At 40.2% G+C, this 14,472-nt stretch overlaps 2 protein-coding genes across 7 annotated transcripts in view; one reads left to right on the top strand and one right to left on the bottom strand.

Annotated features, from left to right (window-relative positions):
- Positions 1-4,267, bottom strand: part of LOC129770050 (beta-arrestin-1) — a 256,936-nt gene extending 252,669 nt beyond the window's left edge. For 3 of the 6 annotated variants that reach the window (XM_055772651.1, XM_055772649.1, XM_055772652.1), the window contains exon 1: positions 3,843-4,267. The gene's annotated coding sequence lies outside the window, so the exon portion shown is untranslated. Of the gene's footprint in view, positions 1-3,464; positions 3,489-3,842 lie in introns of those variants that run through there. The other 3 variants (XM_055772645.1, XM_055772650.1, XM_055772647.1) reach the window with 3 other exon arrangements.
- A 5,271-nt stretch (positions 4,268-9,538) lies between these two features.
- On the top strand, positions 9,539-10,585 carry LOC129769719 (checkpoint protein HUS1). The gene has a single exon (XM_055772152.1). It carries the CDS (start codon positions 9,689-9,691, stop codon positions 10,553-10,555), a length of 867 nt encoding a protein of 288 aa, XP_055628127.1. The 5' UTR covers positions 9,539-9,688; the 3' UTR covers positions 10,556-10,585.
- Positions 10,586-14,472: the final 3,887 nt, after the last annotated feature.

Below are 14,472 nucleotides of genomic sequence, written 5' to 3' on the forward strand. Positions count from 1 at the left end.
TTCTGTGTGTTCTTTGTGCAATTTGGTTGGTTCAGGTCAATCACGGAGAGCAACTACGAATTGTACAGTCTACCCAAGCTCAAGCTCAAGCTAATACCTCCTCAATTAATGAATGGATTTTGGTTCCAAATACACACATTGATAGGAAATATCCTCAGCAATTGTTTATATGCTACACATTACGGGTTTTCAGCTCATATAAAGTTCAAATTGATGAAAAATTGGAAGAAAGAATTCCCTACTTTCCCATACATTTTGTTTACGCTCCCGCAGCAAACAGCTATGCATTACATGCAACCACGGGTACGGGCGAAACGTATGGACAAGGCGAAGGAGAGAGCAGTGTTTGGATTTCGATCAAAATCGAATGATACACAATGTGTCATGCAGGTAACCTCTCACGAACATATAACCAAATATGAGAGGATCATTCAGATACTTGTATGAATGACAGTAATCACTTGTGTAACATTACATGATTAAACCAAGAGAGGAACGAAGACTGTTGTTTGCATATTCGAGCTGTATCAAACATCGCAAACCATTTTCGAAGCCTGCATACAAGTTTGAACCGCATATATCGTCCCGCTCTACTATAGCGAAACCCACTGCACAGACAAGTGCAAAGCAATAAATGATACAAGAAAAATTACGTCATCATTCGGTCACCATTTGCGGAGAGCAACGAATGGGAAAAGAGAGCGGTGGTGCTAGTAAAACTATGCGGTCTATATGAATATACATATTTCAAGGGATAGCGGCATTAAAAATGGAAAATATAATCCGACTACCCTTCCCTTAGCCTCTATCGAGCTAGATAATCATATAGTTTGCACTCTCTGAGACTTTAAAATCAGTATCTGTTACATTAGCTGAATATGAATCGTTTGCTTTGCGTAGTCCCGTACGATCCTATTTTTCCATGATGCATGGAGAGGTCGATATGCAGATGTTAGAGGCACAGAAGAAAATAAACTTTCTGCACCGAAACGGTATATGATGGTTTTGCTTGCGTGTCGGTGTATCATGAAGTGCGAACCGATGCAAAGTTGTCTCATTCTATTTTGTGTCGTGATTTACAGCACATAACAACAAAAGAATGCCGCTGGGGGAAATGATTTCTATATGACCATATTTGAACGAACGAAAGCGATTTTTTCAGTGAATGGATCATTTGGCAAACACTGGGAGAGAGACAAAAGAGATTATAAATAAATATAGGCGATCACTACAAGGTTAACTATAAGGCTATATAAAGTGAGCGATGGTGGGGCTTGGCCACATTCTATCATCGGACGCCAAGCAGGAAAGACGCTATCTTGAAATTGATTTTCAGCATAAGATATTGCTGCATTTGCCGGGGATGTATGCGGTGCGATACCGCAAGAGTGAGAGACAGGAGTTTCAATGGGATGTGGAGCAGGAGAGCCTATCGAAGTGTGTTAAAAACGGTGGAAGCGTCGCGCCGGGTGAATGAGTGGCTAATCGCACTCGATTTGATAAAATGCTGGAGTTTTTAAACGGTTTTGTTTAGCCGTGACATATTTGTATGTTTGTATGTAACATGTTTGTCTATGGCGCTGTACCACATGATTTGAAATTTGACCTCTTTCCTGTTGACCGATTGATCTGAAATTTGGAACACAACTTTATCTCTGCAATCATTATAAAACTGCATATTTCATGATATTGAAAATCCAAGATGGCGACCGCTACAAAATTCTCAAATTCTCAAAACCCTAACAATATGGGTATCAAATGAAAGGGATTGACTAGTAGAACACAGTTATTTATGAAAAATGCAAATCCAAAATGGCCGCCACCACAAAATGGCAGATTACATAATTTCTCTAAACCCCATCAATATTTGTATCAAATGAAGGAATTGACTAGTAGAACACAGTCATTCATGAGGAGTGCAAAGCCCAATTATATCACGATACCAGACGGTAAATTCCTACACTGCGTTTCACAACTATAGAACCACTCATTTTTTCTGAGTTTCCTGAGATATGTAAGAAGTCGGTTGAATCGAAGTATATAATGTCGGATATAAAATCTATCTTCATTTGAAAGACTTGCCATTTGAACTTTATTATTGTGTTTAGGCGCGAAACAATCAAAAAACTAAAATTCCAGTGTTTCAAAACTATAGAACCAGATGTTGTAGTGTGTATCACATTCTACACAGAGGATACTGTCCGTTCAGACTCTTCAGATCACTCATACTGCTTGTAAACTGCTCCTACTATTCGTACGATCACTTCTTATAAGTTCTTGATAGGATTTTGATCTGGTAAACAAGCTGACCAGTCCAGAATATGAAGCCCTCATTCATCAAATCATGGCATAACTTTTCGGATTCTATGAATTGATACCCAATTACCACATTGTTTTTGATGTAAAACTTCAGTAAATGATTCTGAAGTACTTTGTTGCACTTCTGACTGTTCATTTGTTGTGAAACGCAGTGTATTACGATATGCTTGACCCTGCAACATTTGCACCGCACGACATTTGCACGTCAAACTTTGATTTTTTCGTATTTGAATCTAAACGTTTGAGTGTTTGCTGAGTGCTGAGGTTTTATTTTATCCTTTGATTTTTTTTTCTGTAATTTTGTACATTCGAATAATGGACACCCCTAGGTATAGTCCTACGTCTCTACGGTTATGTCCCCGACATTACCCACCCGTCGTTGCTTATGATATACCGAACGCGTATATATTCTAGTTTCGTAACAATTTAAAAGTGAATTCCACAAGGGAAATAAAGTCATAGCATAATTACCTTTATTCTCTTATCTATCGCCTTCCGATACACACAGATAATAACATTGTTAACTGTGTTATTTATGCCTCATCCAAGGTTGGGGGTAGCATCTTCGCAGCGAAGCAGAATCGTACTCGCACAGCTAATTCATAAATCACTTCAGCTTTAACCGGCGACATCCGCACAACACAAACAGCACAGCAAACAAATCACATCGACAAGGAGCGCACGATAAACACTTATTCGCCACAAGAAGATGATGGATGCAAAGACAAGACTGAATAAATTAAAAGGCATCATACCAGAGACAGCGAGGTTCGGAATAAGTGGAAGAATAAATTGAATTCAATTTAACTCGCTGCGAATAGCGCGCGAATGAGAAAATACGCGCAAAATTAATGTGATTTCTTTTTTATTATACGCGGACCTCTCCTCAATCGCTCAAGCTTCCCTCGACCACTGCCGGACACTTCCAATTAACTCATTTATGGAAACAATTCTCAGAACAGCGGAAGAATATGACCGTGTGAATGAATTATCTTCCAAATTTTTGCTCGTCTAATGAAGCGAAAATCTGAGTCGAAACAAAGAAAAAAACTAATCGAAATTAGAGGTCTCTCCAATGATAGAATCGGAATAAAAACAATCGATAGTTTTATGCACAACACTTCATTATCGGTCAGATAAATTACCAAAACAATATTGTCACAGTACCGAATCAAACACTGACCGATTGACAGTTTAGAAACCCGAGTACATCAAGAAACCAATGCATATCAACGAGCTCGAGGTCTGAAAATCATGGCTTATTCAACAGTGTGAGTAAAGATAGAATAGTAAACAAACGTCACTTGATCGTACGCACCATCGATTTTTGTTAGGTATTCATGGAACGAACACACATGCTATAATTGCCAGACCTTCTTACACGGTAACATTGGTATCGAAAGAAATTTGTTTTCTTCATGCGTTTGCTGTCGATAGAACATAAAACACCGGTGCGTATGTGTGATGCAACTTTTTCTGCGTAACACAGCACACACACATGCACGCACACTACACTACACTACCTTCTCACTCTCCCTGCTTCCAACGAAATTCGATGATTCATACGCGGCTGACACCCATGTGTAGGTGTGTTCGGAAACACTTTTTTCCTTCTCATCAACTCTGTGTTCACCCGTGAGCGAAGAGTAAGAAAATTTTCGCGAGTTTCCGGCACGGTCTATATAAAACTTGGATATTCAGAATAACCAGCTTTTCCCGGAGAAATGCACGTCACCATACGCCACTCGTCAGCGGAAAGAAACTCCTTTTGCGAACACGTCTCGACCACGATTATTGGTTTTGTGCCCAGAAAGTTACACACTCCTTCCAGTGATCAAACGAATCCGACACAAGGTTGCGCGAGAAAAACACAAGCGGAAGATGACAAGTCCTATGACGAACTGCTGGGTTCTCAAGCTGCGTAACTGCTGCTGCTGCTGGGTGAGATGACGGTTCTTCGTATTGGAAAAAAGTAAACATGACACTGGAACTTTGCACCAGGGAGTTGGTTAAGAACGCGATGAGCTTTTTCGTATAAGATAGGGCTGTGACTTGCTGCCTGAGAGGTGAGCAGGGATGCCAGATATGAAGACATTTTGAATTTTGTTGAAACTTTTTGAAGACATTTCAAAGCATTTGAAGTAACCTTTCTTTTGAAAAACGTTGAGCGGGAAAAGTGAATTATGTTGTCCGATTTTGGGTGTTTTCACGCAACTGGTAAATGCAAATCGATTTTTCTTCATGAGATATATGATTAGGACGAGTTTGGGTTTGTAGAAAAGCTCAAGGGGTTCAAATTGTAAACTTTTTATGTTTTTAACGATTCTCTTCAAAGAGAAATTAGGTCGCCTAGTTGCAAAACCGGCCAATTCCAAAAATAAAAAAAAATACAGGAAAGTCGATTTTGTGTAGCATTATGCCATCCGTTTTGCAGCACATCATGATTTTCTAACGCGTGTTCTATAAGGAATTGATCGATATTGGAACTGTTCCCAACTACCAATACGTGTAAAAATGTATCCAAGGTCTCAAAACCCGAAAAAACGGAATTTCGCAAACTTGTGGAGTTGGCCGGTTTTGCAACTAGGCAACACAATTATGATACACTCATCTGATGCCTCACTTTTGTGAGGAAATAATATGAGTGTCTACTGGGCTTCATCACCTTAAGAGACGAGACCCATCATTGAAGTATCTTTTCATGCAACTGATACTTGTCAGTAAATAGAGGAGGCATTGATCTGGAATCCCAATAATTACTTATTTCATCGACAGTTCGTATTCAATTGAGGACTTGCTAATGCTAAAGTGAGCACGGTCTGGAGTGAATAATGGGAGACAAAAATCTGACGCTGTATGGTGGTGATAAATCCTCATAAACCGAGATTGTATATTTAGTCTAGGAATGTCTTCGAAATGTTCAATCACAAGTGAAATTCTGAGAAAATGTTTCCGGAATCGGTTATGTAAAGGTGTTACTCTTGTCAGAACCTCGAGATTCATGTTATGCGTTGAGCGCATTCACCCAAGAGCAATGATATTGAATCCATTTCAATTTTAGAAGATGACTTTTAGTTGCTAAGAGAAGCAGCATTATGAGATCTCCAAGATGAGCTCCTTACAATGTGGCGCAAATCGAACGGAGAAAGTTGATCCTCTTTTGGCATTTTATTTCAAATACGTAATGTGGTAATGGCTGGATAACGTTTTCGTCCAAAGGCTTAAGTTGCAATTGGGCTGAGAACGGCTTTCGAGTAAGTATTACCAGTTCAGTTTTCTATGAAGAGAATTCGGTCCCCAAATTCTTTGCCCAAGAGGAGTTTTGTAAGGAATTTTACAATGGTCTTTGTAAGTTTACCACATGCAGATCACTTACTGAAAGTTGTCAGTTGCCCGAGGATAAAGTTCATTCGCTTACTGACAATAAAATCGTACAAGATGTTATTCAAAATTCCAGGTAGCCTACATCTGCGCAGATTGTCTGATAGAATTTTTATGGCAAACGAATCAGAATCACCCAGGAATACTACTCCTTTTGCGCAAAGGCCTGTTGAATATCTGTGGAATGCAACGCTAGACAATCGTTTGTTCTCCCGCTCTCGCGAAACCCAAATTGTGTACTTGATAGTTAATAATTTGCCCTGATTCATAGATCGAGTATTCGGCAGTCGCCCACAACAAAAAAGTGACTTGGCTAGAAAATGTATTGACTAGCGTTGACTCGTGAGGATGACTGGTGATCTAGTCCAGTCAGTGGTTATTTTAACTGACGCGACTAATGAATACAAATCTGCCTCGTCATTCAACTGACTTCTATCCACACTTCCCCCTGACACTAACTTTACACCCGCGTACGCAATCTTATTTTTACGTCCATATAAAGAGGAATGAAAACATGATTTCTGAGGCAAAAAAGAAGTTCAATGGACGGTTTATTGTCTACGCATCGTGAACTCAAACCAACGAACTTAGACATTTATCGAGTGTGTTATAAAGGTCCTCGCGTTAGTATTAGTAAATAGCGTGCAAAATAGCACACACTGCACGCTATTTTATACGTTTGAGTAATTTTCGTGTACGATACAAAAGAATCTAGCTCACCTGTAGCGTATGTCAAACCACGTTGAACTCAAACATCGATGCATGCACCCGTACGTGGGTGAGAGAAAGAGAGGAACGAATTCGTTTTGGGGGAAGTAGACTTTCCGAGATCTCGCATAGCACGCAAAAGAGACAGTGTGCTTTGCGTTATCCAGTCTCGCATCTCACAAAGTCATTGGTAGCTGTCTGCAACAAATGAGTGAGGCAGAAGGCAGCCGAGCGAGCAGACTTTCGAGAGACGAGTATCGATTTTTCTTCCTCACAACTCTCCCATGTGCAAGCGATGAGACCGAGCTTTAGCACGCGAGCTTGGGATTGGCTCTTTCTCTTCAGTTTCACGAATGCGGTGGTTTGTTGGTGTGCGTTATATAGTTTGATTTGTTTGTATGTGCGATGACAAATGTACAGTGTCGACGTCTGGTGGCGATATTAGTGCTTGGGAGGTAAATTATTCTCTATCAGATCAGAAGGCCAAGTGCAGTGTAAAAATATAAAAGTTTGAATGAAAATTTCTGCTTCATATTGTTTGATTACTTAACACATGTAATCCTGACACTCACTTAACCATTTGTCGATGAATTCCTGTTTGTTCCACAAATAATTACTATTATAATATAAAATCATCATCAGACACAGTTTTATTTCTATAAATTCTTGTAATTTCGGAAAAAAGCCTCATATTTCATCACATAAAATAAGTATTCGTAAATTTTCATTCATAATTTTGAATTCGAAAGCATGTTTATTCACCTGAATATCCATCAATATTTTCGCCTTCCAATGAAAGCACACGAAACTTAATGCCGTCTACGCGAATATATTCCTCAAAATCAGAATCCGATTTGGATTACGATTCCAATATAAAAAAGCAATAGCAGCAGGTTTTCCATTTTCATAGTGCTTTTTTTTAGATTTTCCAAAACAATACTCGTAACTTCACAGTTCAGTATAGTTGTATTGATGAACCCGAGTGCGAACCCGTGAAACATCTCAGTGCGAAACTAACAGCTTTCGGGGTGAAACTGAGTGAATAAAAGTCGCAGGAGGGTTGTGTTCGAGACACGACCGCATAGTTGACGTAGGATTCCGTTAGGCTATCTGTCGATTTTGGATATGTTTGAAGAATTCCATCGTTAAACTCTTTGATAATGATTTGGTTTTAATGTCTCTGTTAGGCAAGGCGCAAATTGAGACGCATATAGCGCGAGTAACTTGGCGCGATATAGCGCCTGTTTATGTGGCTAATGAAAACAGATAGAACGGCACAAATTGGCCAGATGACGCGAGATGGTGGAGCGCTCGTGAGACACGACTCGCGCGACGCTGTGGCTGAACCACAGTTTCTCGTGCTGGTCATGCCGGTTGTGGTAGTTGTGTTGGTGAACAATCATATAGCGCCGTGGGTTTGACACTGTATGGCTGTACTGGTCGGGTGACTGTGTTAGTAAATAAATATATCGCGCAACTCTGTGTTAATCAGTCATTGTATGCGAGTGGCATGTTATTTACACCAAACTGCGACTCAATATGCGCTCCACCACGCTACGTTTGTGGCACGTATGAGTCGTGTTGGTAGTCTCGCGTTCGCTTACGAGCGCTATACGCTTCTCAATTTGCGCATAGCCTTAGGGAACACATTGCGGTAGAAACAAAAGTTCCCCCTACTTCCATGTATTTGCAATGTCGATTTTCCACAGGCAGCTTGGTTTTGAGGTCTCTGTTAGGGACTCGCCGCATGTGTCATCAATTTCGACCAATCAGAAGTGGGTATTTCCGTTAGGATAGGGGTTGAGATTTTTCAATTGTTCGATAGTTAGTCTCATGACATATATTATTTTTTCAATACAAAAAATTGTTATGGAGTGTCGAAATCGATTGACGCAAAAATTTCATCAATCCATCAAGAAATGACTGAGCAATTTTCACGTTTAAACTGAGCGTTTAAATTTGGAAAATTTTCACGATGTGCTCGATTTTCGATTTTCAATTTGTACCCCAATATGTTCCCGAAAGACGTAATCCTACGTATTGACGGCAGTTAGTGTGGCACTGGGGTTGGAACTGAACAAAAAACAAATTCGCTAATAGTCAGTTTGGAACTAACCCAGTATCAAAAACGTATTCGCTAGAATATTTATTCTCGCCAGCGCGTGTGTGAATCAACTCTTGCTCGATCAATGGCACGACAGTTCTGCAAAATTGTTGCTGGTGGAAAAAAGAATCGAATAAACGCTAACAGCTGATAGCAGCTATCGACGATGGTAATATAATTTTTGTTAGTTGATTTGTCACTTCTAGTGAGATTTTAGTCGAATCATTTCAAGAGAACATCTCATAACTTCAATACAATATTTTTTTAACACATACATCATATGACAGGGACCCAGTGCATTAGCTCATTAAAGTCGAGTAACATCCTTATTTACGTAAACTAAATCGATAGTATGATTTATGGCTGATCTATTGCTTCAGCTATACCTCACTATATTTCATTAATGAATTTTGTATCTGGAGAGCATTATTTAATTGGTAACTTTTACGTATGGAATAAAAATATCAACTGTTTTGCAGACAGCATTTGTAAGGCTAGGCGCAAATTGAGAAGCGTATAGCGCTCGTAAGCGAACGCGAGACTACCGACACGACTCATACGTGCCACAAACGTAGCGTGGTGGAGCGCATATTGAGTCGCAGTTTGGTGCCACTCGCATACAATGACTGATTAACACAGAGTTGCGCGATATATTTATTTACTAACACAATCACCCGACCAGTACAGCCATACAGTGTCAAACCCACGGCGCTATATGATTGTTCACCAACACAACTACCACAACCGGCATGACCAGCACGAGAAACTGTGGTTCAGCCACAGCGTCGCGCGAGTCGTGTCTCACGAGCGCTCCACCATCTCGCGTCATCTGGCCAATTTGCACCGTTCTATCTGTTTTCATTAGCCACAAAAACAAGCGCTATATCGCGCCAAGTTACTCGCGCTATATGCGTCTCAATTTGCGCCTTGCCTAAGTGTGAAAGAAACATTCGCGCCACGAAGTAAGTCGAAATGTTAGTCGATCTGGATGCACTGTCGATTTCGAAGTCTCTCATCGAGAAAGCTCCGAAGCTGTAGAATTTCGAAGACTGAGTGCTCGTCTTGTGGTTTGTTTACTCGATTGTTTAGGATTCGAACGCCGGCATGCATCGAAACAACATTAAATGTAAACAAAAATAATGTTATAAATGACCATCGACCGAAAGAATTTCCACAATGAAGTTTCGTGCCATAATAACCAATTACGTGAACATGAGAGAGCTAATCGATATTCTGACAACATTCGCCCGCATCAACAAGTTCCTCGTGATCAACATCCAGCCGAAGAAGTTTATCATTCAAACGGAAACTGAGGTCGAATCCGGGCAGTGCCTTTGGTGCGAAATAGACGCAACAAGCAGGGAAGGCTTCTTCAGTGACTATGTGATGGATGGAGTGGACCAGTCCCACAACCAGATTTTTCTCACCGTTACCGCAATCAGTTTGGTTCAGGCATTGTCCTACATACGGGGAAATGCGGTCGAGTATTTAAAGATCAAACTGGCCAAGGCGACAATTGCGTGTTTGGCGATTGAGATAAGCGGGACGTGTCACATCGAGACCGATGTTGTACGTCCGAAGGTGCAGCACGAGGTACCCGTGACGGTGGTCCCCCGCAGTGAGTGGAGCAATTTCGAGCTGCCCCTGGAAATGATGTATGACCTATCGATGCTGCTGCCTTCGTTCAAATCGCTGAAGGGATTGATTGATAAGAAGAAAAATATATCCCCCGCGATTACGGTGTACTGCACGTTGGCGGGCGAGTTCTCGCTTGTGGTGGAGACGAGCGTTGTTACGGTGGCAAGTCACTATAAAGGACTGGAGTGTGCCCGGGCGAGAACCACAGATGCAAACTCGGGGGATATCCGCGAAGCGGCCTGCAAGGTAGACTCGAAGAAGCTAGCGAATCTCCTGGAGAGTATTCACTTTTATGATATGAAAATGTTTGCGAACATCAAGAATGATCAGCTGCTTAATATTATGTTTGAAATGAAGGACGGGGTATTCCTGAACCTGGTGCTGCCGGCGGTTGATTTCGAATAAAAGAAAGGTTTTATTAGGCATTCCAATGAATCATCATTTGTTTTATTTTAACTATGAAAAGCGACTAATGTGAAGGGTTCCATACTGTAGCTTCGTTCGAACTCGAGCTCGAGGACCGAAACGTCCCGATGACTTCTCGCATTTAAGCCCTCTTTCTAAATATATATTAGAATGTCTGTTGATTTTCCGATGAGTGATTTTTTTGTGTTTCTTGATAATATTTATCATACTTGTTTTTGCGATAGGGTTTAATTCATATTTTTAAAATTTCCATACTTTGCCTATAAATCTTTTTTTGTTTTTGTTTAAAGTAGTAATAGTGTTTTTTTTTCGCGTCCGCGAAAACGACTTCACGCTCATACTGGTTGGTTTAGAAGTGATTGAGTTTTTTATTATCTTCTAGCAAATAGTTATTTTCCTGCCGGTAAAATACCTTTAGTTGGTTTGATGCGGGTTATGAAATAGACGAAAAACTTAGACTAAGAAATAAATTGATCTAATCTTGCGATAATGGATGTTGTGTTTGATTAAGTGATTCAGAAATCAGGAAATACGATCTAGCTCGAATACCTCCATTGTTTCTGCTAATGTAGTGCGTCATTTGAGCGTCTTTCAATAACATTTCGTTTCAACAAGTTCTTTTCAAAAGACAAGTCTCACTTGTCCATCGTGAGCCTAGTGTATTTCCCATAGCCACAAATAGTTAACTTTCTGTCTAATATGACCCACTTCTTCTTAATCGCAAATCACATTAACGTCCCTAAAAGAACTTCGGCGTTCAGGAGATTCCTATGCTAAATAACATGAATTGAATGTATTCTGAGTGGCAAGTTCGAGAACAGACATGTACCAATGCAAATGTGAAGAAATCTTTGACGAAAAATCCCCCATATTGAACGGATCGAGAAGCTCTGGGCATGATTCGTGCCCACACGGCACACGGACCCGAGAGCCACATATTGAACAAAGCGAGTCTCACAATGTTCACAGCCTAGCTTCAGGAAATTGGACGAGTTGCAAGTTGCAGATAGCGGATGGTCTATTAATATACTGAATAAGCGCCCTCGGATAAGCAGCCTGGGAACTTGTGAGCCCAGTAAATTGGCCAAAGGAAAGGAAAAAGGCCACCTAATAGTTCCATTTAGTAATGTGAGTCGACGACGCTATAGCGTTTTACGTCAAAGCCTCGGAGTGTTTGTACTCCAGTGAGAGCTGCCCGTGAGACTAGCCGTTGCTACCCTAAAGGCCCATTTATACGTTGCTAGTAGCTGACTTGTCAATGAGCAGCTACTGACCCGGTGAACTCGCTTGACAATTGGTTTATTCGCCTTGTCCGTTCACACAGTGTGAGCTGTTGGCGAGAAACTAGATATGACGGCACGGGTTTACCAGGGATGCCAGGCGATTTTTCAAAAGTCCATCAAATAGTCAGAAACAGCAATCAGGTCCGAATTTGTCAGATGATTGATCCGAAATCTATTTCTCTATTGGCAGTTTTCTTCTTAGGTTTTCAGTTGAATGTATCATTACACAATTTTATAGCGAAACAGAAGCTGATCGTGATTAAAAATACATACTTTGTGCTGAATTTCTTTGAACTGAAGGTACTATCCGAAAAAACAGAAAGAAAAAAGGGATTCGGGCCAGGAATTGGATGCAAAGAAAAGGAACAACAAATACAATATTGAAGGAACTCTGCGATGAGGATCCCCGAGATTACAAAGCAGTGTTGAGAATAACACCTGAACAGGTGGAAAAACTATTGGGTTTAATTGCTCCACAAATACAACGCCAAGATACACTCATGAGGGATGCTGTACCTGCAAGAGTGAAATTAGAAATGACATTGATGTGCCTTTTTTCTGGAATATCGTTCAGATTGTTATTGATATTTTTTTAGAATCTCGAAAGCATCCATAGCTAAGATAATTCCGGAGGTATGTGATGCTATAAATGGCAGTCTGAAAGATTTTTTTAAATTTTTTTTTTTTTTTATTTATTTCGCCTTGCCAGCAGCTTCGTATACCAATTTGTGAAATGAAAATGATAGTAGATTTGCAGTTGGAATAAATATTCATCAAAAATTAAAATAATGAATGAAAATGTACTTTTTTAAATCGAGTAAGTATTCTGTTTCTTAGAACAATACTTTTTTTTGCAAGTTATGAGTGAATTTTGAATGAAAATTGTGCCTGATAATGATTCTATATTAGAGATTCTCAAGAAAACTATCTCAAAAAGAAAGCGTGCCCCGCCAGCGTGCAAAACGAAATAACAACGATTTCATTTAGAAACTATGAGGGTTTTATTTGTTTTTCCAATAATTCTCAAGTCTTTAAATATCTTCGCATATTTTCAAATATCTTAAAAATAGAGACATTTCTTTATATTTGGCATCCATGATTCGAACGCTAAATTCTGTTTTTGACGTTTTGAGGGATGCGAGTGCAAGTAAATTCAAAAAACTTTGAAGTAGCTCGCACGCCGGATTACACATGACACTAACTGGCATGATGTGTTCACACGGTGTGAGTAGCTCCACTGCAGTAACTGACTAGACCGACTCGTATGCTTACTCGCACCGTCTGAACCCGGCTTAAGGTAGCATAGAGAAACAATATCTCTACGAATAATCAAGAGAGCAGTGTTTGCCAAATGATCCACTCATTGAAAAAATCGCTTTCGGTCGTTCAAATATGATCTTTCAGGAAACATTTCCCCCAGCGGTATTCTATTGTTGTTATGTGCTGCAAATCACGACACAAAAGAGAACGAGACAACTCTGCATCGGCTCGCACTTCATTGCACACCAGCATGCAAGCAAAGCTATCATATACGCTTTCAGTGCAGAAAGCTTATTTTCTTCTTTGCCTCTAACATATGCATACCGACCTCTCCATGCATCATGAAACAGCAGGATCGTACGGACAACGCAAAGCGAAAGATTCATATTCAGCTAATGTAGCAGATCCTGATTTTTAAGTCTCAGAGAGTGCAAACTATATGATTATTTAGCTCGATAGAGGCTAAGGGAAGGGTAGTCAGATTATATTTTCCATTTTTAACGCCGCTATCCCTTGAAATGTGTATATTCATATAGACCGCATAGTTTTACTAGCAACACCGCTCCAGTGAGAAGCAAAAACTCTCGCGTTTTATCTCTTTTCCCATTTGCTGCTCTCCGCAAATGGTGACGTAATGATGACGTAATTTTTCTTGTATCATTTATTGCTTTGCACTTGTCTGTGCAGTGGGTTTCGCTATAGTAAAATGGGACGATATATGCGGTTCAAACTTGTATGCAGGCTTCGAAAATGGTATGCGATGTTTGATACAGATCGGATATGCAATCAACAGTCTTCGTTCCTCCCTCAGTTTAATCACTAAATATTACACAAGTGATTACTGACATTCATACAAGTATCTGAATGATCCTCTCATATTTGGTTATATGTTCGTGAGAGTTTACTTGCATGACACATTGTGTATCATTCGATTTTGATCGTAATCCAAACACTGCAAGAGAGAATACGGTACGGAGCAATCTGTAACGACCTAGGCTTCGAATGAAAAACGACGATTATCATCTCGACACACTGAATACTGTATAGCTATCCCCAGTAGAGACGTCACGTGCAGCATTTCCCGAAGATGGCTAGTGCATAATCCGCACATCCATCAGGGAATCCAGGACGGCGACACTAGGAGTAAAGGTACCGGTCGGCAGAAATGACACATAAATGGTGAGTTGTTCCGTGCCAATGATACGCGAACATTTGCTAGAGCCGTGGTACTCAACCTTTTTTCAAAAGGTTGACGAAAAAAATAAATGAAGAATGTTTTCAAGACAAGAACGTATTGTTAACGTAGAACTACGATGTCAAACTGAAAAATATCTTCTTCTATCCAGTTTGGAA

Source organism: Toxorhynchites rutilus, chromosome 2 (assembly GCF_029784135.1).
Source record: "Toxorhynchites rutilus septentrionalis strain SRP chromosome 2, ASM2978413v1, whole genome shotgun sequence".
Classification (NCBI taxonomy): Eukaryota; Metazoa; Arthropoda; class Insecta; order Diptera; family Culicidae; genus Toxorhynchites; species Toxorhynchites rutilus.